The 20,904-nt window shown below is 45.4% G+C and overlaps 1 protein-coding gene and 1 long non-coding RNA gene across 3 annotated transcripts in view; one reads left to right on the top strand and one right to left on the bottom strand.

The window, feature by feature from the left end:
• Nucleotides 1-4,695: 4,695 nt before the first annotated feature.
• C4H4orf54 (chromosome 4 C4orf54 homolog) lies at nt 4,696-20,810 on the bottom strand. 2 transcript variants are annotated; one of them, XM_074993530.1, is made up of 3 exons: nt 16,174-20,810; nt 11,602-11,715; nt 4,696-7,146 (listed from the first exon to the last, which is right to left on the bottom strand). In XM_074993530.1, exon 1 carries the CDS (start codon nt 20,478-20,480, stop codon nt 16,197-16,199), a length of 4,284 nt encoding a protein of 1,427 aa, XP_074849631.1. In that variant the 5' UTR covers nt 20,481-20,810; the 3' UTR covers nt 4,696-7,146; nt 11,602-11,715; nt 16,174-16,196. The 2 variants fall into 2 exon arrangements, with proteins under 2 accessions (XP_074849631.1, XP_074849632.1); XM_074993531.1 differs by having other exon boundaries at nt 11,606-11,715.
• Nucleotides 17,486-20,904, top strand: part of LOC142012769 (uncharacterized) — a 23,294-nt gene continuing 19,875 nt past the window's right edge. The window contains exon 1 of the long non-coding RNA XR_012645460.1: nt 17,486-17,620. This is a non-coding gene — a long non-coding RNA (uncharacterized LOC142012769). The remainder of the gene's footprint in view (nt 17,621-20,904) is intronic.

The raw sequence follows: 20,904 nt of genomic DNA, 5'->3' as shown, positions 1-20,904 counted from the left end.
CACTTTTTTTTTTTTAAATTTAAGTGAATTTAGTATTGGGGAAAGATGCTGGATTAACATACCTGGAGCATTGCAAAAACAAAACAAAACAAAAAAAACCCCCTCACAAAACAGAAAAAACCCCAACCACCCAAAGTTTCCAATGAATACGTTATTACCTATGAAGTCCACTGTAACTTGCTGAAAGCATCTGATATACAAAGTGCAAATCTGCCTTCTAAAGACTGTTCCAGAGGAGGGACTGACACCTTTCGCTTATCTCTCAACCCCAAAAAACTTTTCAGGATCCATAAACACTTATACCACTTGTACTGCATATATGTGTATCTTAGAAGAGTGGAGAATTCACAGAGATTGTAAAATAAGCTACAATGCTGATTTGGTCCCCAATTCATCTAGGTACTTAAGCATGCACCACACTTAAAGCATGTGAGCTGTCCCATTGATGTCAATGGGGAGCTTAGTGAACAAAGTGATTTGCCCAAGCAAAATACACTTTAGGATCACAGCCTATTTTGGTGAGTAATTAAGAGACTCAGGCCTTAGAAATACTAGAGCTAGATGGATCAAATACATATAAGTTAGGTCTTGCCAGATTAATTGTGTTTATTTAACTCAGCTTTGGCAGTTATAAAATATATTGCTTCCAAAAACAACGCATGTTCTTGCTTACTTTATGCATTGATATTTGCTTGGAACAGACATGAGACAGTTACTTCCAATTTCTGATGAAGCAGGTCTTTGCCCACGAAAGCTTATGCTCCAAATATCTGCTTGTCTATAAGGTGCCACAGGACTTCTTGTTGCTTTTGAAGATACAGACTAACTCAGCTACCCCTCTGATACTCTGATTTGTTTCATTTTACCCTTTCAGCTGATAGCTACACCACCTCTATGTTTTCATTGTTCAGTACACCTCTCTCCATCTTCATCTGTTAAGAAATTGTTCAGAGATTCCACGATTTCCTCTAGTAACCCTTTAAAAGATTCAGATACATTTCACCAGAGCCTGCACTTCACGTACTTTGTAGCTTTACCAGAAATTAGTCAAAGTTTTGTTCCATTACATTCTATGGCTATCTCTCCGCTACAGTGATCTTTTGAAAGAAGTTGTTTCAGAAGCTCTCTTCTGAAAAAACTTCTTTTGAAAGAGTGCGTCCACACACACAAAAGGGGGTCGAGAGATTGATTCACTCTTTCTATAAAGAGCATCCACACAGCCCCCGCTCTTTCAAAAGAATGGACCAGGGACCGAAAAATCAAGCACTATGAGGACTGCTCTTTTGAAAAAAGGGCCCCCAGAGCATCTACACTCGCTTTTTTTCAAAATAAGCTTTCAAGCTTTTCGGGAGAAGAAGAGGGCTTCAAGAAGAAGAGCTGCATTCTTTCAAATTTCAGATGGAAAGAGTGCATTTTGCGTGTAGACGCACCACGTGTTCTTTCGAAAAAGAGATAGCTTTTCCAAAAGAACTTGCTAGTGTAGACACAGCCTTAGATATAGGATTCCACATTCTACTACCTGAGCTGGCTACATTGTGCTTTTTGGGAATGATTGGAAGATTTGTTAAATGCAAACTATATTTCTGACTTTCTTTAATACAGACTTTCATTTAAAAGTTTAAAAAATTTAATTTAAGATATGGTAGAGCAGAGCATAGAGTCTAAGTCACTGTACAGTGTTCACTGAAATTGCTCTAAGGTGTCCAGATTTCTTCTGAATACATCTCAGGGCTTCTTCTCCATCCTAAGCATCCCTGATTAGTCCATACCTTTCTACAGCTGCACACTTACTCCTTCTGAACAGAGTCTGTGTTTCTTTCTTGGTTCTTTTCCTACAGCTCAGACAATTCTGTCTTCCCTCTTGTAACCCATGACAGAATCGCTCAGGACTTTGGCCCAGAACCAGAAAGAGACCTTAAGCACTAAAACATTCAGTGTTATCAGCCCTAGAAAATCATAGGAACAACACTGTGATCCCCAAAGCCCGAGATACATACTCAGGATGTCTGTACAATGAATGGAAAGAGAGAGGTAGGTACCCTAGAATGGGATCCACAAAAGCCAGTGTATGAAGCAGGGAGCCATAAGAAGCACCTAGCCTATTCACTGGGCGATCCTGATGAAAGGGTTATGAGCTATGTCCTCACATGGAAATAGCTCCCCATTTCCAGGCTACAGAAGGCACCTTCCTCTATTTAGTGACCCATGAAGGGGAACCCTTCTCCTGGAATCAGGCAGCATAGGTGCCTGAGCTATTCTTGTGGGAATAAGTTAGGCGCCTGCCTCACTCCACACAAAAATGAAGTCATGATTTTTAAAATCAGTTCAACACTCTTTTTGGGATCCTAACTAGTGAATATTTAACATGTGAGTTGGCACTACTGGAAAGTCCTACTGCCTTTGTGATATGTTGAACAAAACAGAACAGCCGATTTTGCCCACTGATAATTCAAGCAATCCCACTCTAGGCCAGCAAACTGATACTGCTTATGATCATGGCCCAGAATTAGACAACTGCGACAACAAAGAGAATGACTGGGAAAGAAATATGAACTTCACTAATCTGTCGTAAGTGTATGTCAGAGAGGTAAACTGACGTGGCTCTTCTGAGAGCCAAAAGCATATGTCAAATTTATCAAAAACATTGTAAGGGATTTCTTGGAGCGGGAGTAGGGAGGGTGGTAAGGAGGTTGAAAAGATTTTTTTTTAAATCACCTGCCTTTCAACTCTATTACAACTTGAGATAACCCTTCTCTTTACTAATTCATCTGGAATGACTTCAGAAAACAACCTTCTAGAACTCCATAGCTAACTTTCTAATAATAACTGTTTAAATTCACCACATGCTGCTGCTGGGCGACCTGCATAAAGTCAAGCTGTCATCATCCTGTCTATTGTTCTCAAGTCAAAACATACCTCCTTCGTCAGTTAGAGAAAAAAATTAGGGGAATGGGACTTTTTGTAAGTGGGCTGCCTCAGAAGATATCTTGTTACTGCTTATTTCTTCCAATAAAAAGAGGCACAATTAGGATCCCTTACCCTCTCATTCAGTTTTTTCATTTATACAGTCATTCTGTCAGGCACCATTTATTTGTTATACATAAACAGATCTGGGCCTGATTCTCTTTCACCAGAGTAACTTTACGGATGTCAGTGAAGTTACACCACTACCTAATAGGTCAGAGGAGACTATCAGGCCCATTAGTTTTTAAAAAGTTCGAGGTAGGAGGCATGTTTACTTTAAAAGTTCCCATAAAAGGCAAATGTTTAAAGAAGAGCACTGTGACTGCCCAACGAAGGGAGATGTGGCATGCTAAACAGAAAGAAGTATGGAACCCCAAAACTGCAAGATGCTAAGTGCCGTAAATGCTCATGAAAACCAATGTACCCCTCACCAGACTGCGGCTTCATTCTAGCATCTTCAAAGGGGGATTTTGATCACTTTGCATATGTCTTCACTGAAATTACAAATGCCAGCGGACTTGGGCTAAAAGGCTATTAAATTGGGTGTAGAAATCTGGGACTCTCCCACCTCATATGGTTTGAGAGCCTGGACTCCAGCCCAAGCCAGAAAACATATACTGCAATTAAACAAACTCTTGGTCTGAGCCCTGCAAGTCGGGGCCAACCACAGGTTTCACTGCATAGCCTCAGACCTTGATCTCTCTCCCAGGGAAGTCAATGAGAAAAGGCAGTTGAATCAGGTGCTTGAGAACACGCAGCAAGAGTCTCAGACTCCTAGGATGCCCATGACAAAATGAGTCTTTTCACTGCTCTTCCAGAGCCTGATCATTGAAGTCAAAAGCAAAGTTCACACTGACGTTCATGGTGCAGGATAAGGGTCTTATTGGCTTGGTCTGTGGAAATCTAGGTTGAGTTTTTATGCTATCAATCAGTGCTTTATCTTGGGATCTGATCAAGCACAACTGATGTCAATTGTAATTTTACTACTGACAGCAATGAGGACTAGGAGCAGTTCTTTGCTGTTCTCCTGATTACTGAAACAAATGTTACAGCATTTTCTACTTGATTTATAGCCTCATCACAAACCAAGAAAATGCCTCAAAGGACCAAATTTTGCCCTGACTTATATCCCTTCTGAAGTCAGTAAGGTTACACAGAAAATAATTGGCCCCAAATATTACTGTTCCTACAAAATATCCTCTCCATATGAAACACATTTTTTCAGTGCAGTAAGAGCCTCAGACGGCTGATAGGGAGAAATAATCCCTCCCACATAGGAGCACAGGCAGCACCTCACAGAACTGAGTCCATAATGAAGCTGAATACTTTGCTACAGAGCAGATTTTCTCCAACTTACCTTGCACCCAATCTTTTCATAGAGCCCCTCTCTCTCATATCCCCATAATTATATAGCTTTCAAAATATCTGAGCCTGTGGACTACAAGTGAAGAAGGCAGCTTGGTGGACCACAAGCCACATTATGAGAACACATGCTGTACAGTTACATCATAATTCAAACTACTGAGGAGATCAGACAAGAAAACCATGTTCTGAATTTGCTTATTCCTCAATTGCTTTCATATTATGTGACAGCATTCTGAGAACTTCATTCAGCATTCAAAAGAACTTGTAGTTTGTCAGTGTACATTTTGGCCCTTGCTACGTAGCATAAGCTTTCCTTCTGCTATTTGGTATTTTACATGTTAAATAACACCACAGCATTATTATGGACAATGGCATTTAATTTCACAAACACACAGTCAAACAGTTTATGCTTGTTTCCAATGTGTCTTTTACTGAAAAATACATTTCATTTGTCATAACATTCAAAAAACATATGCAAATGTTAGCTAATGAGTTAGAAACTTTGGTATCAATGGTTTCAAAACTGTCCATTCTCACGATTCATATTAAATTTTCTCCTTGTGCAATACACTATTAGTGCAATTTTCAGAGCTATTTTGCTGTATTAATTTTTTCTTAAATTCCAAGTTCACAGCATTCTGTAATGTGATCACTTCAGACTTCAACTTGCCACAAACAGTGTTGTCTATGTTGAAAGCAATTTAAAGAGTCAAATTCTCTCCATGTACGTATCTTCTCTTTTTCCACTGGCAATAGTCCGTTAACATTACAAAACCTTCACAACACTCTGCCTTTGCCATTTACAATGTAACCAACTGTGCACTAATCAAACATACCACTTACATTCTCTTTAACAATCATTGTCTTTACTTCATATTTGCATTGTTAAATATTTCTTAATACTGATGCTTCCCTCACTCCCACAAAAAACACACACATCTTCAACAGCAGGCAGGTTTTAAAAGTACTGTGTGCATTCTCAGGTAGCCACAAGTTTATAGCAACTTCTAAGAGAACGGAATGACACTCTGGCCATCACCACTAGACAGTAAACTCATCTTTGAATGCAGACAGGAACAAAACCACACAACCCATAAGAGTACTTTTCAAATCAGTCACCAAAGTGAATACATCTATAATTCTAAAAGAGTGACACACACCCCACCCTGCTGTAGAGTAAACACAAGGTCTATGCCTCCTGAGAGCCATTTAAATCTTCAAGCAGGCCCTGATTCAAAATCCACTGAAATCAACAGGGGGTCTTTACGCTGACTTCAGAGGGTTTTTCATCAGGCCACAGGGCTTATATGGAACTTGGCTGGTATATGTGTTTTGTGCTGACCCTCTACAAAAGGGTGAATTTCACCCATAAAGGTACTATGGCCACAATATGAAACATACAATATTAGCAGCTTTTGAACTCTGACACAGAGGGCTTGATTCTAATTCAAGATAATATGGTTACACATGATCATATTAGCTTGACAAAATCACCACTGTGTATGCATGCATAAGCACCATATTACAGGATTTTTCTAGCTACTCTTTGCAGCAGTGTAGGCCTGCATATTTCATGATAGTACTCCAGACCTGAATTTTTTTGCATACACGTAATGTTAGGGATCTGGGGCTCCATCTTTCAGGATGCTGAGAGTTCTGGCCCCAGTTAAGCCAAGTACTGAATCACATGCTTAACTTTAAACACATCGGATAAGGATATACTCAAGTTCTTTGCTGGATTGGGACCAAATCATTCAACACCTTGCATAACTGAGCCTTCATGCAAACATGAAGTCTGTTTAGTATTAACGGACAAAATTAAACAAACACTGTTTTAATCCTAGTGTCAAACATTCCACTGAAGAGATTTCCCCTGAGAGAACAGATAATTGTTGATATTTCTTCATGTTATTGCTTTTCATTTTTTACAGGCAGTTTAACAAAAACAACTACTACTAATATTTTTGGAACTATATATATATTGAAATACAGGGCACCTTTTTTATTCTTTCAAGTACACAGGGCAAAACTGTAAATCCTGAGAGTTTGTGTGTGCAAACCTTTGTCTTGTAAACTGTAATGTGAAACTCCTCTTTGAGCACCGTTATAGAAAAAGGCATGTCACTAATATTTTTAAATGCTGATCCTAGTATTACAGTGTGTGTACCATACATATATTTGTGTAACATACATATTTGTGTACTATACAGGGGGAGAGATAGCTCAGTGGTTTGAGCCTTGGCCTGCTAAACCCAGGGTTGTGAGTTCAATCCTTGCAGATGCCATTTAGGGATTGGGCAAATAGACGTCAGGGATGGTGCTTGGTCCTGCCAAGAGGGCAGGGGACTGGACAAAGATGAACTCCCAAGCTCCCTTTCAGTTCTAGATGTGTATTGTCATTTATATTTATTTACATATATTTGTGTGGTACTTTGGCATCTATACTGTCCTGCAGTCTGAAGTACTGTCTGTTCACATAATGCAGAAATCCTATTTGTAACATATATAGACTTATTATTATTTATGAAAACACCAAAGATGCATCCATTTTCTTTAAGAGGCACTTGAACAGAAAAGCAAACTTTTGATAAAAATGTAAAGCTTATAAACCTAGGCAATATTATTGAGGAACAAAGAGATGAACTTTACATGCTATATAGTCTAATTGTGCACTCTGGAGTTCTAAAATGTTAAAAACATAATTTCTTTCACCTGATTTCCACAATGATGCAGGTAAATGAGAACATCATATGTTAAATCACTCACTATCTGTATACTTGCAGTGCATTTCATCCTGAGGAAAATTTCAATTTGTGCCTGTAAACAAATAAACTCTGGTGAAATAAAATCACACATGTACTTCAAGACAACTGTAGCTGATTTTCTATATTTTATACATCAGAGGAAACAAAAACAACTATCAATTAAATTCTAAGATCTTCCTTAAATGTAACAAACATTGAAATAACCAAGTGTATTAAAATAAAACATTTTTGTTGTTTTTTACTTTGAGAAAGGTAATTTTCAAAAATTTAAAACTAGTCTCAATATTTTTTATATTTAGTTTAGGTTTTTATTCACTAAAATTTCCCATCGTCTTCATTGGCTGTTTTGTGAGAGTAAAGAATGCAAGGTATGGCCCAAAATGATCTGGATAGGACCTGTGCTGCGCAATGGAGAGGCCTATCAATGTGTTTGGAGAAACTCAAGCTTGGGGGATTTTGAAGCGTGCAGTTGAATGTCGGTCAAAGGCCTGATCTACAATTAAAAAATTATTCCAGCTTACTTATGTCAATCAGGAGTGTGAAAAAACCCACACCTCTGACAAACAACACTGCACAAACAAAATCCCCAAATTAGACACAGCTATGTTGACAGAAGAAGGCTCCTGTCAACTTAGCTAATGTTGTTCAGGGAGGTGGTGTTCCCACGTTGATGGAAAAAAATGTTGGCACAGGCTATTTCTACAGTAGAGGGCTATGGCTGTGCCAAAACTAAGTAGGGGCAACTTTAGTTATATAACTCTAGCTATGTTATTCACTTAGTTTGAGCTCATGTACCTTAGGTCGACCACCTGAAGTGTCTACACCCTGTGGGGTCGACAGGAGAAACTCCTCCTTTGACTTACCTTATGCATCCCCTGCCATCGGAGTACCAGAGTCAATGGGAGTGTGTTCAGCAGTCCATTTAGCTGATCTTAACTAGACTCTCTAAATCAACCCTTAGTGGATTGACCCCCACAGCATCGCTCCACCCGGTAATGGAGACAAGCCCTGTATCTATGCTACAAAGCCTAAGTCTCTCTCCATCAATCTGCCAGTTCCCCCAAGAAGCAGAAACACTGCTTCCTCAGACACATAAAAGGAATAAATTATCTAAGGAATTAAAATAGAGAAGAACTGCATTTGAGCTCTTACTAGGTTCACAGGTCCAATTTTAAAAGTCAGACAGAGTGAGCTGCTCATTTCACAACTGGCCTATTTATCTGCAAGCAATCACTCCCAGGAGAATCCCTGAACAAGTTCAACAGAATCGCCAATCAAATTTTCAGCCAATTAATTTCCATATAATATATGACAGGGAATTACTGTATGGCAGGGATGCAAGTTTCATTCCGTGGACCAGTTTGTGAGAGAAAAATTTTCTCATAGCATCTCTCCTCCCAATCACTAATTGTTTAAATTAGAAAACATTTTGTCATAGAGACCATTTGTAATCCCTGGATTGTAGTGCAGGAACCATTACTATATAGCAATGAGGCCATGCAGAGTCACAGCTTTCGATGGCTGATTTCACAAATGAACCCGTGAGCTACAGAAAAGAATTAAGAGACCAACAGTGAAACAATGGACATAGGAGCAAATAGGTTCAGAAGGCTAAACTCACTTTTAAAAGCTTAAAACAAGCACTATGGTGGAGCAGTTGCCAAACATAATTAAGGTTACATTATATATAGATACTCCAAAGCCTGTGAATTACAGCTGTTTTGACCTATAGCTGATATAATTCCAATTTACTGACTGGCCACAGGTGGCTGGGGAGAACGACCGTTATAAAGGAAGCAAGAATTAGGCACTCTGGGAGGCAAATTTATTTGCATGAGTTTTCCAGCTGTCTACCAATGCCACAGTTTTTGGCAACCGAGCTGTTAGAATTCATTTTATTAGGGCATCACTAGAAGGTAAATCTTTCTTTTGAATAGGTCAATGTTTCACGGATCCAAAAGCCATAGCCTTCCCAGGCTTGCACAGCCAGAAGGCTCAAGATGGTTGCTTCTGCACAAAGTCATAAACAAGACAGCTGGGTATTATCTATACTGGATTTTTTAACAGATTTCCTCTATCTATCAAATTCAACTGCAGGATGTTTAAATATGGAAAATAACCTTTTATATGGAAATATGTCAAAAAAGCATTTTAAATGAATTTAGGGACAAATCTCACATTTCTTATTTATAGCCTGATCCTATTTCCAATTAAATCAAAAGAAGTTTAGCTGATGTTTTCAAAGGAAGCAAGACTGGGATCCTTCTCCTTATTCTGGGAAAATCCTATCGAAATTAATAGGAATTTTACTTAAGAAAATATGGAGAACGCAAGATTTGATATTTTAAATTTTGACATCCTGTAAACATTCTTTTAAATGGTTACCTTCAAAACCAAATATCCTTCTTTACTCAACTAAAGGACCTCAAACATCTCATCTGAAGCCTTGTCTATACAACACTAACAATTCTCACAAGTGATCAAATCCCATTTCAAAGCAGGGTAGATGAAAGAGCACTATGGAACTTTTAAACTGCAGCAACAATCTCCACATGAAAACTTGATGTACACCAGGCTAGCACACGGTAGATTTCAGAGCTTGCCATGAATTAAATATTTGTACAGATATACGCTCAAAGAAAAGTTTGCTCTCTCTTATGTTTGGTGAGCCTCGAATCTCTCTCATGTTTTAAAGTTACACTCCTTATTAGTTCTTACACTAAACATTAAAACAAAACCTACTTCCTACCTTTCATATAGAGATAAATAGGTTGTAGTTCTAAACATCTAACTAACTAGCCATGAGTATTTTAGAATTGCACAAGATAAGAGTTTTTATGAACGTAAACAAAGATGAACATATTACCTTTGAAAAGGGACAAGTTAGCAACACAAAAAAGTAATTTTCTTTTATTGTAAAGTTCCTATTTGTATTTTAAATAAAAATATCATCATCTTAAAGTTGGTTGTGAGGCTTTTTGGCCATTCATTTTCTGAAATTTACGATTAAAAACAATTTAGGACTTATTTGTACCAAAGCTTTGCAATCTAAGAATCTTACTAACCAGCAACTGAAACTCCTGCATATATATTTAGAATTGGCAGAGATAAGGTTGTCCTCTGCGAGACAAGGGGTTCTAGTTTCAATTTCTATCATCTTAACAACACAGCCCTTCCTATAAAACAAAGTGTTTTTTTTCCTTTCTTATACAAATCAAGACCAGATACAGATCAGAGCCTGTTTAAAGTTAAAGACAGAGCGTAAAACAAGGGTAAATTTTCAAACTGATAAGAGAAAACTATGTCTGGATAAACTATATGCACCAAGAGATCCTTGTACATATATTTTCAAATAGCATCAATGGAAGGCATGTTGTGCCCTTGAGATGCTATACTGTACTAAAAACTATAGACCTGGTCTTGCATCTCTTGCCCTCCCACTGATTTGAACGGCAGCAACCAAAACACAAGCAGGTCACTGATTAAAATCAAATGTAATGTGGACCTACCCTCATCTTAACAGTTCCCTTTTAATAAGACAAATCTATCACTGGTGTAACTCCACCAGCTTCAGCAGATATAGCAGACCTATAATTGTCCCTTGCTGTCTAGCTATATTTTGCATCTTTTCCCCTTTTTTAAGAAATAATTTCTTAAGCACATAGAATGTTAATGTGGACCTAAGATGAATCTGCCATATAATGAACACAAAAGAAAACAACACTGAAGAACCAACATTATACAGTTCCTTTGTAGTGTGGCTCAAGGAGATTAAATAAATTTTGAACAAAGGTAGGGTATTTGTAACAACAGACTGCAGTCTTAAAGAAAAATAAATGTTATCTTCTCCTTTAACATTGGGATCTAAAAAGATTACATTCAGTTTCTATTATTTAACAACTGCCATGGTTAACGAAACTTGTAACGTCAAATACAAAAGGACAAATAAAAATGACGGTAATCAAAACAAATTTTGTGACAGTTTCACAGCCATGTTTGAAACCATGCCAAAACCACTCACTAATATAACCTGAAGTCTCTATATCACTATGACTGTTATTCGTAATGCACACCTATAATGTTATAAACTAGGGGCCTGATCCTGCTCCCACTGACATCTATGGAAAGACTCCCATTGATATCAAAGGGAGAAGATTTAGGGCCTCTGTACTGTAAATTATTTAGCTGCATTATAAATTAATAACAAATTCTGAGTACCTGAAAGAAGATATATTTTGATCCAAACTTAAACCATGTTACATTTACACACAATAGAGCAGTACTAACACCACTCAGAAACAATTTTTAAAAAGAAGACATGGAAATGTGTACAATTTTAGCGTTTTCACTGAGCTACAAGCATGGGGTATGTATAGTGTCTGCTTGGCTTTGGTATAAAAAGGAACAATTTTACCGAAAATTATGCAATCATTCACCCCTGTTCTGCATAGTTAAATGTATACATACACCAAAAATGGGGGTACCAAGGAGAAAACAAGAAACTTACACACTTGTTTTGTATGAAGCAAAAAATGAGAAAACCATGGAAGCAGTTTTTAAGGATGAACGTTTAGTGTTATCACATTTCAGATTAAAGAAGGATAATTCTTCATCCTGGTTCCTGTAAAAATACACCAATGACAGAAATTAAGGTCTAGAACGTTGTACAGTTTTACATTATAAATTCTTACATTAATTACTGATTTAAGCACCCTAAATTATTGCAGAACTATAAATAATGCCACTTATTACAATATTGCCAATTTCTTAATCTGTTGCCAGTATCAAATAACAGCATATAAAATTCAGTGCTTTCCTGAATTGTGGTCTCTCAACATTGCTATATCAGGCACCTTATGCAACTAAATTTTAAATTCACAATTTTTAAGTGTATTTGACTTCTTAGACTGAACAAACTCTAACTAAATAATTAAATGAAGTCAGACTTTTAAAAAGTGACCATCTCCGTTGGTAATTAAAAGTTCATACATGGATGAAGAAAATACTTAGAATGAGTGTTTACATTTGCACACTTAAGTAATCAGAATTGCTCAACTTTGATTTAGGCTTTTCTCATTATTAGAATATTCATACCAACGCTACATCCTGGCCACATGAATAAGTAACAGAAACATTTCATTTTTTCAAAATAAATATTTGTAATACAACTCAACTTATCACCTGAGCAGTTATAAGACAAGCTTCAACTCACATATAATCAAGTTATAGCCCTCTAGGAATTCTAAATGCAAATATTTACACACCCTAAAAACCACCATTTTCAGTCTTTCATGCACAGTGTTACTTTTCTTTAAGTGTAAAGATCCAACCCAGCAATTAACTCCATACAGACAGACAGAACTCCATAAACCCATACAAGTGTTTGAGGTCCAGCCGTAACAAATTCATTGCAGGACAGGCACTTTTATTAAGGATAATCTCACTGGAATTTAAAATCAAATGACTTTCCCTTCAATGTCATTCCTTTCTACTACATCAAATAGCGTCTCCACACCTACATTCCACTCACCACATATTCCAAAGGAGATGAAAGTTGATATTAATTTTTATTCACCTATTAGTGTGTGCACCTGCACAACTGATACCATGGAAGCAGTCAGCTTTAATTAATCACTGCTGCAGAAATAGATGAACCCTAAGAACTAGTCTACCAGCAAGCTCACAAGAATGGTCATTAATACGGGGGGGAAGGAATAAATTGCTGACTATTTCACAGGGACAAAGCAGTTTATTCCTTGACACATGCATACTAAGAATCTAAAAAACATTCAGTAAGGTTGCACTTTAACCAGATAGTTGAGTAAGGGACCATTACAGCATTCAAATACTTGCTAACATGAGTCATTTGATTAAGTTCAATTTCGCTGTGTCTACACTACAAAAATAACTTCGAAGTTAAGCATCTCCACACACCCTACTTCGAAGTTAAACTTCAAAGTAGGGCACTACTCCATTCCCAGGAAGTAAGGGAAAATGTGGGTAGACCCTTTGCTGGCAACTTCGATGTAGTGCCTAACTTCTAAATTAGTTCCTAGTGTAGATACACCATATGAGGAGATCTGCTAACAGGAACAAATGTTTGCAAGGACAGGTCACCAATAGCAACACGACCAACTTCAACCATGATGAACAGCAACATACAAAGAAATAAGACAAAGTGAGTCTGGTCAAATTGACCTCCAAAGGATACCAGTTTTGAGACTGTTCAGTCCTTGGCACAGTGACACAATTACCAAAGGAGGATCTTATGAAGAATGACCACAATAGCAGAGAGAGATGGAGGGAGTGAGAGAATGTGCATGCACTAGGGTACAAGATGAAGAGAAAGAGATAATAAGAAAGCAAGGAATGGAAAAAGGGGAAAACCAAAAACATACCCCCCCCCCAACTTTTATGTTAGTATATTATGGTATTTTTTTGTGAGAAGCTAAAAAGAAAATATGGTTTCAAACTCTTAAAAATTCATGGCTAGCTCATGAGATATGGCAATTACTTCCGTTTGCTTTAGGCTCTGCAGAAAAGTTCTGCAGTTAATCTACAAATGGGATTGGATGCAGACTGAAATTAGTTAGTGTACGCTGATTAAGTGGCAAAAGTGGAAGAAGAGAGACATACAGATGATGCAAGGAAAGAAAGAAAAAGGAAGATAGTAGGAGAAACAATGAAAGAACAGGGAGATGTAAAATGAGGTCAGCATACAGAAACAAAGAACAGGACGCTTTATGGTTGTAGTGTTGCCAATTTTTTCACCGAAAATAATGTGTGTGAAAAAGTGAAGATGAAGAAAAATTTATTTTGTGGTGTGTGACTAAGCTATAATACCCATTTATTTCAGTTAGGGTTTTAGGGTTTTTATTTTTAAAGTCAGGAATTGGGAGGAGCACTGCATGCTGTAACACCTGTCTGATGTTTACCTTAGTTTCACATCCTTAAAGATACACACACTTTTCCTCCACTCCCACCCCCCACCCCCCAAAATTACAAGCTCTCAATTCCATCTCAGTGCAAAAGGAGAAAAAAAACCACCTTCTAAAGTCTTGAAAAATTTTTGTGAGACAGGAGAACAGTTTACTATATGCTGTAATAATCAGCATCCTTAAAAGCATATATTGACCCTTCTTTGTCGCCTTTACACGAGATACACAAACAAATAAATTTGAAGGACAATTATCTTTAGTTACACACAGCCTCCTGTAGTGTCAAAGTGTACCTCACTGTGCTGTGTGTCAAAATGTGCAGAGATGAGAACCACACTTACATTTTCAGTGATGCAAATAGTTGTTGATTGGAAAAGCCTATTAGTACATTATGAATATGGTTGAAAATGTATCAAATTTAGTATCATACATTTTGTATAATGAGTATTTTGGTCGGATGATGTATCTTTCATGCTGTACTCCCAGGAAACCTCACTTATTAAAGTACTTAAAAAGTATTTGGAAAATATTATTATTTTAATTTGTATAAGTTGTTACAATTACAATAGCGTGCCCCTAACATGAGTTATGTGGACAGAAGGTGCTGCTGCACTGCTCTGTTGCCAGCTCCCCTGAGTGTCAGGCAGCCTGGAGCCAGGCACCAGCTCCCCATCACTCAGAATTGAGTTAACACGAAATTTGTGCAACTTGAGTGCACGTATCTTGGGGTTCTACTGTATTGACATTTGTTTCGTAACATATGTGAACTGGCATTCGATAATGACGTTCACTGTCTTTTCAGAGTTGCCACACCTCCCCACAATTACGAGTTTATGCTTTTCTGCAGCCTGATTTCTGCATTTGTTGAATACTCAGCCATATCATCCTTCTTCTGTGACACATCTAAACTCACTGAACATTCAAGCCTCATCTTTACTAACGCCTTACGCTGTTTAACCTACAGTTATCTGGGCCAGATACTGGAGTAACCGCACAAAGGCAAACTCTTCAAAATAAGCTAAAATTTGCTTTGCCTTGGTGCAACATTACCTGTGCTTGAAAGTGAAACAAGCTGAACTTGTGCAAATCACAGTTCATAGTGGCTGTCTTCTTACATTGATATAGCTATGCTGGTGGTTGGCCAACAGTTGCTGAAATTCTCAATGCAATACCACGGAACATGCCTATCTCATGACTGTGCTCCTGTTAGCGCAATTTCATGAAAATAGAACGACTAACTAGAACCTCCCCAACAAAGGGAAGTGAAATGGAGTTGGTCTCTTTCAGATCAATCTTCCTGCATCCTCAATGCGCAGGAGAAATGCCCTGGGGTGGTCTAGTTTGTTTTTTTTCTTCCTACCTATCTTGAAAATAAGCAGGAAGGGCACCTAATACTCCTCCATGGGAGCTCAGAAAAAGGAACACTAACTTGTGTCCCTCTCCCACTGGAAAATGAAGAGAAGGAGAGTCACCTTTTGGTGTGAGTATGATCCTACCTAACTTACTGAAGGATAAATTAAGGCAGAGAGGTCTTTCAATCCCAGCTGTTGCTTCCCTTGTCCCTAGAGACTAATGGCTTTCCCACTAGAAAACTATGATCCTCACTTTTAAAAGGGAGACCAAGTAACCAGATGATTATATTGAATGTGTCTATTTATACACACATCGTAGAAACCATTTTAAAAAGAAATTAAAAAAAAAAATAAGGGTCCTAAGAATAAAAGGATCCTGCAAACTCTAACCAGCAAAGAAGAGGGAGGAAAGCAGAAAGAAACACCCACTGTCATGGCAAACAGGTTACATTTTAGATATCTTTAAGTTTTACATTAGGCAAGTGCTTTAAGAAATACTCCAGAGAAAAAAGGAGCTTGTCTTTGGTGTATATTGCTGAACAAACCAGGCCTAACAGGGAAGACACACACATACTATTTTTCCCAGTTTTGTGCGTACATCACTTTGCCAAGCGACATGTAAAACAAAAATCTTTTGGGCCCCTTATCACAATGGCTTACCAACGTTTGACTGTCTCCCCATCTGTGAGATTAAGCATTCTTCTATTATCCCCCCCCCCCGATGTTTAACTTTACCATGGAATCGCTGGCATTTGTGGCATGCGTGTTTAAGAGCCTATACCAACTCACCGGCATCCCCCTTGGGTTCATCATCATCTGTGCTCCACCACGAACCGCATGGTGGTACCATCAAAAGAGGGCGGGGCAATTATCCGTGGCCCCATTTGCTGCGAGGTGATGCTGATGACCGGCTTCCCCTCCGCCCCCCTGAGCTGGGCAGCGGCGGCGGCGGACTGGGATTTACCCGTGGCGATGTAATAAGGGCTTTCCACAAAAGCAGCCTCTCCTCCGCCGCCCGCTCCCAGTCCCGCTACGGCTGGGCTGCTGGCCGCGGCGGGGGCGCTGATGTCGCTGCTCGGGAGCGAGAGCGGAGTCTGCAGGGCGTTCGCGGGCAGCATGGTGGGCAGGAAGCCGGGGTAGATCATGTAGGTGGCGCCGTAGGGGCCCGGGTTGAGCGCCAAGGGGGAGATGGGCAGCGGCACGGGGGCCACGGCCGGGTGCGGGGGCACGGGCACTTCCACGTACTGCCCCGTCTCGGGGTCGAAGAGCCGCTTCTTGAGGGGCTGCTGCACGGGCGCGTCCACCAGGTAGTAGTGGCCAGTGCTGAGGTCCAGCAGCACCTTGCGCTGCGTGCCTGGGAAGGGCTCGGCGGCCGAGGGCGGCGAGAAGCAGAGCAGCGGCGCTGACAGCGCCCCCGGCAGGGCGGCGCCGGGCAACGACTGCGGGTAGATGGCGGCGGGCGGCAGCTCCGGGCCGGCGGCGGGGCCGGGCTGCCGCTTGGGGCCGCTGGGCTGCAGAGCGGCCGAGAGCGGGCCGGGGCTGCCCCCCTCTGCTGCCGCGGCGGGCGGCCCCTTGAGCGGCATGGCCAGGTAGTTCCCGCAGTCCGGCCCGGCCGCGCCCTTCTCGGCCTCGCCCGGCCCCTTCCCCGCGGCCGGGCCCAGCTTGAGGGAGCGCGGGCCGGGCCCGGCCTGGCCCTTGAGGGCGCGCAGCGGGGGCGCCTCGGTGGGGAGCTTGGCCGGGGCCGGGGCCGCCTTCTGCGCGGAGCTGAGGGTAACGAGGCTCTGAGGCGGCTGCGTGCCTGGGGCTCGGTCCGCCGCGGCCTCCTCCCCGCGCGGCGCCGCGAGGGGGCGGGGCCGCTCCCGCGCCAGGCTCTCGAAGGCGGCCGCCTTGGCCGAGACCTTGTCTGGGGCGGGGGCGGGGCGAGGCTGGCGCGGAGGAGCGGCCGAGGCCGAGGCCGAGCCTCGCTCCTCGCTGGCGATGAGGGAGAGCACGTGGCTGTCGGTGATGGGCCGCGGGTCGCTCTTGCGCTTCCACTCGTGCTTGCTGAAGCTGTACAGCTCCTCCATGCTGCGCACCGCCGCCGTCAGCTTCTCCAACGCGTTGCGGCTGGGCGGCGCCTTGGCCTCCTCCCGCGGCTCCTCGTCCCCCGCGCCCTTGCCCTTCTCCGCCAGCGCGGGCGGCGGCGGAGGCTGCCTCCAAGGAGCCGAGGCTTTGGAGACGATCTTCAGCACGGCAGGCAAGCGGGGGTCGCTCTTGTTGGGGGCGATGGTGGCCACGGGCAGCCTCCCCGAGGTCCTGTGCACCAGGATCGTGCCCTCCGGCGTGGCAGGCTGCGCTTTGGCCCCCGGCTCGCCGCAGCTCTTGTCCTCCCGGCTGCTGCTGACCGCCTGGCAGGTTATGACCATGGGAGACAGGGCTCTGGGGACCCCCGCCAGGGTCAGCTGCCTCGCTTTCTGCTCCGCGCTGCCCTGCTCGGAGAGCGCGCTGCTCCGCTCGCTGCCGGGCTCGCCCGAGTCGTGGCCGTAGGAGCTCTTGATTAGTTTCCTGACGTCTCGCACCTGGTGAATGGGCCCCGGCACCTTGGGCTTGTTTTCTCTGATATCGCGCACCAAGAACTGCGGCACCTTGTCCAGCCCCTCCGCTTTGAAGGCCTTCGCCGCCGGCCCTCGGCTCTCCTCCGCCGCCTTGGGGAGGCTCGCGGCGAGTTTGGGGGTGAGCAGCTTAGCGATGCTGAAGGGCTGCTGCACGCTGCCGAGGCTGATCTTGATCTCGGGGGCTGGGGGCTTCGGCGAGGCGTCCGCCCGCGCCGCAGCGGGGGCGGCGGCGAACTTGGTCACCTGCGGGCCGGGCTGTTTCTCCTTGGGGGTGTGCTGAATGCCGGGCACGAAGAGACGCGACATTTTGGTGGACTTGCTGGCGGAGAGCTCCCCCAGGTCGGCTCGCCAGTCGGATCTGGCGGGGGCGGACGTCAGGTTGCCGAGGGGAGCTCGCTCTTTCTGCTTCTCCGCCTCTTTCTCCCTCCAGGACCTGAAGGCGCTGTGCTGGCTGCGGAGGAAGGTGGCCTTGATGGCCTCCGAGGCGCTCTTCTTAATTTCGCAGACCTCCTCCAAGCGCGTCTCCGACAGGGGTCGGTCGAGGCGAGGCGTGGACGCCTTGGAGCTCGGCGACTTGCTCTCCACAAACTCGCCCAGCTCCTCGGCTGTCACGATGGTGTAGTCGGAGCTGCCCTCCGAATACCTGGAGCTCTGCCTCTGCACGCCCGCCTCCCTCGGCTTCTCCCGGGCCGAGCCCTCCTGCTGCTTGGCGGGCGGCGGGGCGGCCAGCCCGGTGTAGGACGTGTCGGTGATCTCCCCCCGCTCCATTCTGAACTCGTGCTCCAGCTGCATTTTCTTGGAGATGACATTCTTGAGGAGGCTGGAGGCGAACTTGGATTTATTGGGGGGTCCCTCCGGGACCTCGGCCGCGGCTGGTCTGCCAGCCTCCTGGCCCGGCTCCCGGGGCGGCGTTGCCGGGCGCCCCGGGGCTGCACCGGCGGGAGCTTTGGCAGGGCGCGGCACCCCCGCATCGATGTTGCTGCTAAAATTCAAGGTCTCCAGCAGAGTGACTACCCGGGCGCCCGCCTGGAGGCGCTTCTCGGAGCGCGCCGGCGTTTCCACGTGCGCGATCTCCCCGTCCAGCTTGCTGACCACGAACTCCAGGGCTTTCGCCTGCGACTTATTGGAGCGGATGGAGAGCTGGTCGGTAGTGGGCTTGGCTCCCGCGCTTCGGGGCCAGGCGCCGGGCTCGGCGCTGCTCTTGAACAGGCTCTGCTCCGGCTTCTGCCCCAGGTTGCCGCACTTGAGGTCCAAGTAGGTGGACCAGCGGTTGATCCCGAGCGCCTGGTCGGACAGGGAGGCGGAGGACTCCCTGGAGCTGAAGCTGAGCGTGTCCAGGTAGGGGTACGCCAGGCTGCGGAACGCCCGCGCGGTCAGGGTCCGCACTTCTTTATCCGCGTCGTCCAGCTCGCTGACGGCGCTGGAGGCGCCGCTGGAGTAGCCGCCCAGCTCCTTGGCCCGTAGCGCGCCGCACCGCGTCTGCAGCCGCGCCGGGACGGCGATGAATTTCCTCGCCTGCTCATGGCTGGCTGCGGCGGCGGCTTTGAAGGCGGCCTGGCGGTCGGAGACGCGGAGGCTCATGTCGCCTTCATGCTTGGCGGCCTGGCCGGCGCTGTGGTGCGCGGGCGGGTTGCTAAGCTCCTTTATAGCCCGGGGGGCGGGTTTGATTGATAGGAGAATGTGGCCCGCCGCCGGCTCCGCGCTCCCGCGCCTGGGGCTGCGCGCCTGGCTCGCTTCCGAGCGGGCGCCCCCGTGCGCGCCGGGGATATCGCTTTCCGAGGGGATGCTGGCGAGCTCCGTGGGCGCGGGGGTGCTGAGCGAGCCGCTGTTGTCCTCCTCCGTCGGCGTGTCCCCGGGCGTCTCGTCGCTGCCGAAGGAGGCGTAGTCCACGAAGGAGTAGATCACGTTGTTGTCCTCGAAGTCCCAGCGGGCGGCCAGCGCCGCGTCGAAGTCCATGTCGTGCTCCACCTCGCTGAGCTGGATCTCGTGCGTGCTGATGTAGTGGGTCTCCTCGCTCGGGCCCCGGCTCGCCCCGCTGCCTTTGCCCTCCGCCTCGTCCTCCGCGTCGCTCTCGTCCCCGGAGGAGGACGGGGAGGTTTTGTCCGCGGGGAGCGGGAAGGCGCCGGCCTGGGGCCCCGGGGAAGGGCAGGAGGAGGAGGAGGAGGATTCCGGGCCGCCGCTGACGCCCAGCTGCGCGGTGGAGAGCCCGGACGGAGCGTTTCCAGGGGACCCGCCCACTGCGGTAGGGGAGCCAGGGGCCCGGCTTTCGGCTTCCCGGGGCGAGGGTGCGGGCGAGCCGGTGTCCTCCGAGCCGCTAGGCGCGCTGAGCTGGTGGCCTGCGCGCGCCGAGCGGAGAGAGGCCCCCTTGCCTCCCGGCCGAGCCAGCCTGAGGGGCTGGCACCCGGGTTCGCTCCCGGGCGGGGACCCCTCGGTCGCCGCGTCCTGCGATTCCCTGGAGGCGGAGGCGGCGGCGGCGCCTGCCTCTGCCGGGGGGCGCTTCATCCTGCCGCGCTTGGCTCTCCCGTTCGGGCTCGGGGCTCGCTAGCCGGGCGATCGCGCTCCGGTTTTGTCCACGACTAGCCGGCCCGCGCGCGGCGAAGAGCAAGGGCGGAGATCTGCGCCGCCGGCGGGGACGCACGTGTCTCCTGCGGGCTGGTTCCCAGCTGCGCTCCGGGCTGTTCAGGGGAGGCAGGCGCGTGCCGTGCCCCGGGCTGGCTGGGGCGGCGGCGGCGGCGGCGGCGGCGGCGGCCGGGGTCCTGTTCCGGAGCCGCTGAGTGCAATTGCTGGTCTGGCAGGGAGAGCTGTCAGTCCGAATGCCGCTGGTAACAGAAGGAGCCGCCGGGGCAGCGTCTGCAGCCCGACCCCCAGCCAGCCGCCAGTGGAGAGAAAGCACATGGAGATTCTTGTGTTTCTCCGGCTCCCGGAG

Source organism: Carettochelys insculpta, chromosome 4, assembly GCF_033958435.1.
Source record: "Carettochelys insculpta isolate YL-2023 chromosome 4, ASM3395843v1, whole genome shotgun sequence".
Lineage (NCBI taxonomy): Eukaryota > Metazoa > Chordata > Testudines > Carettochelyidae > Carettochelys > Carettochelys insculpta.
This window is presented reverse-complemented; position numbering and strand designations above follow the sequence as displayed.

Excerpts from the sequence above, each read along its gene's own strand:
- C4H4orf54 (XM_074993530.1), bottom strand. The coding sequence starts at position 20,480 with ATGAAGCGCCCCCCGGCAGAGGCAGGCGCCGCCGCCGCCTCCGCCTCC.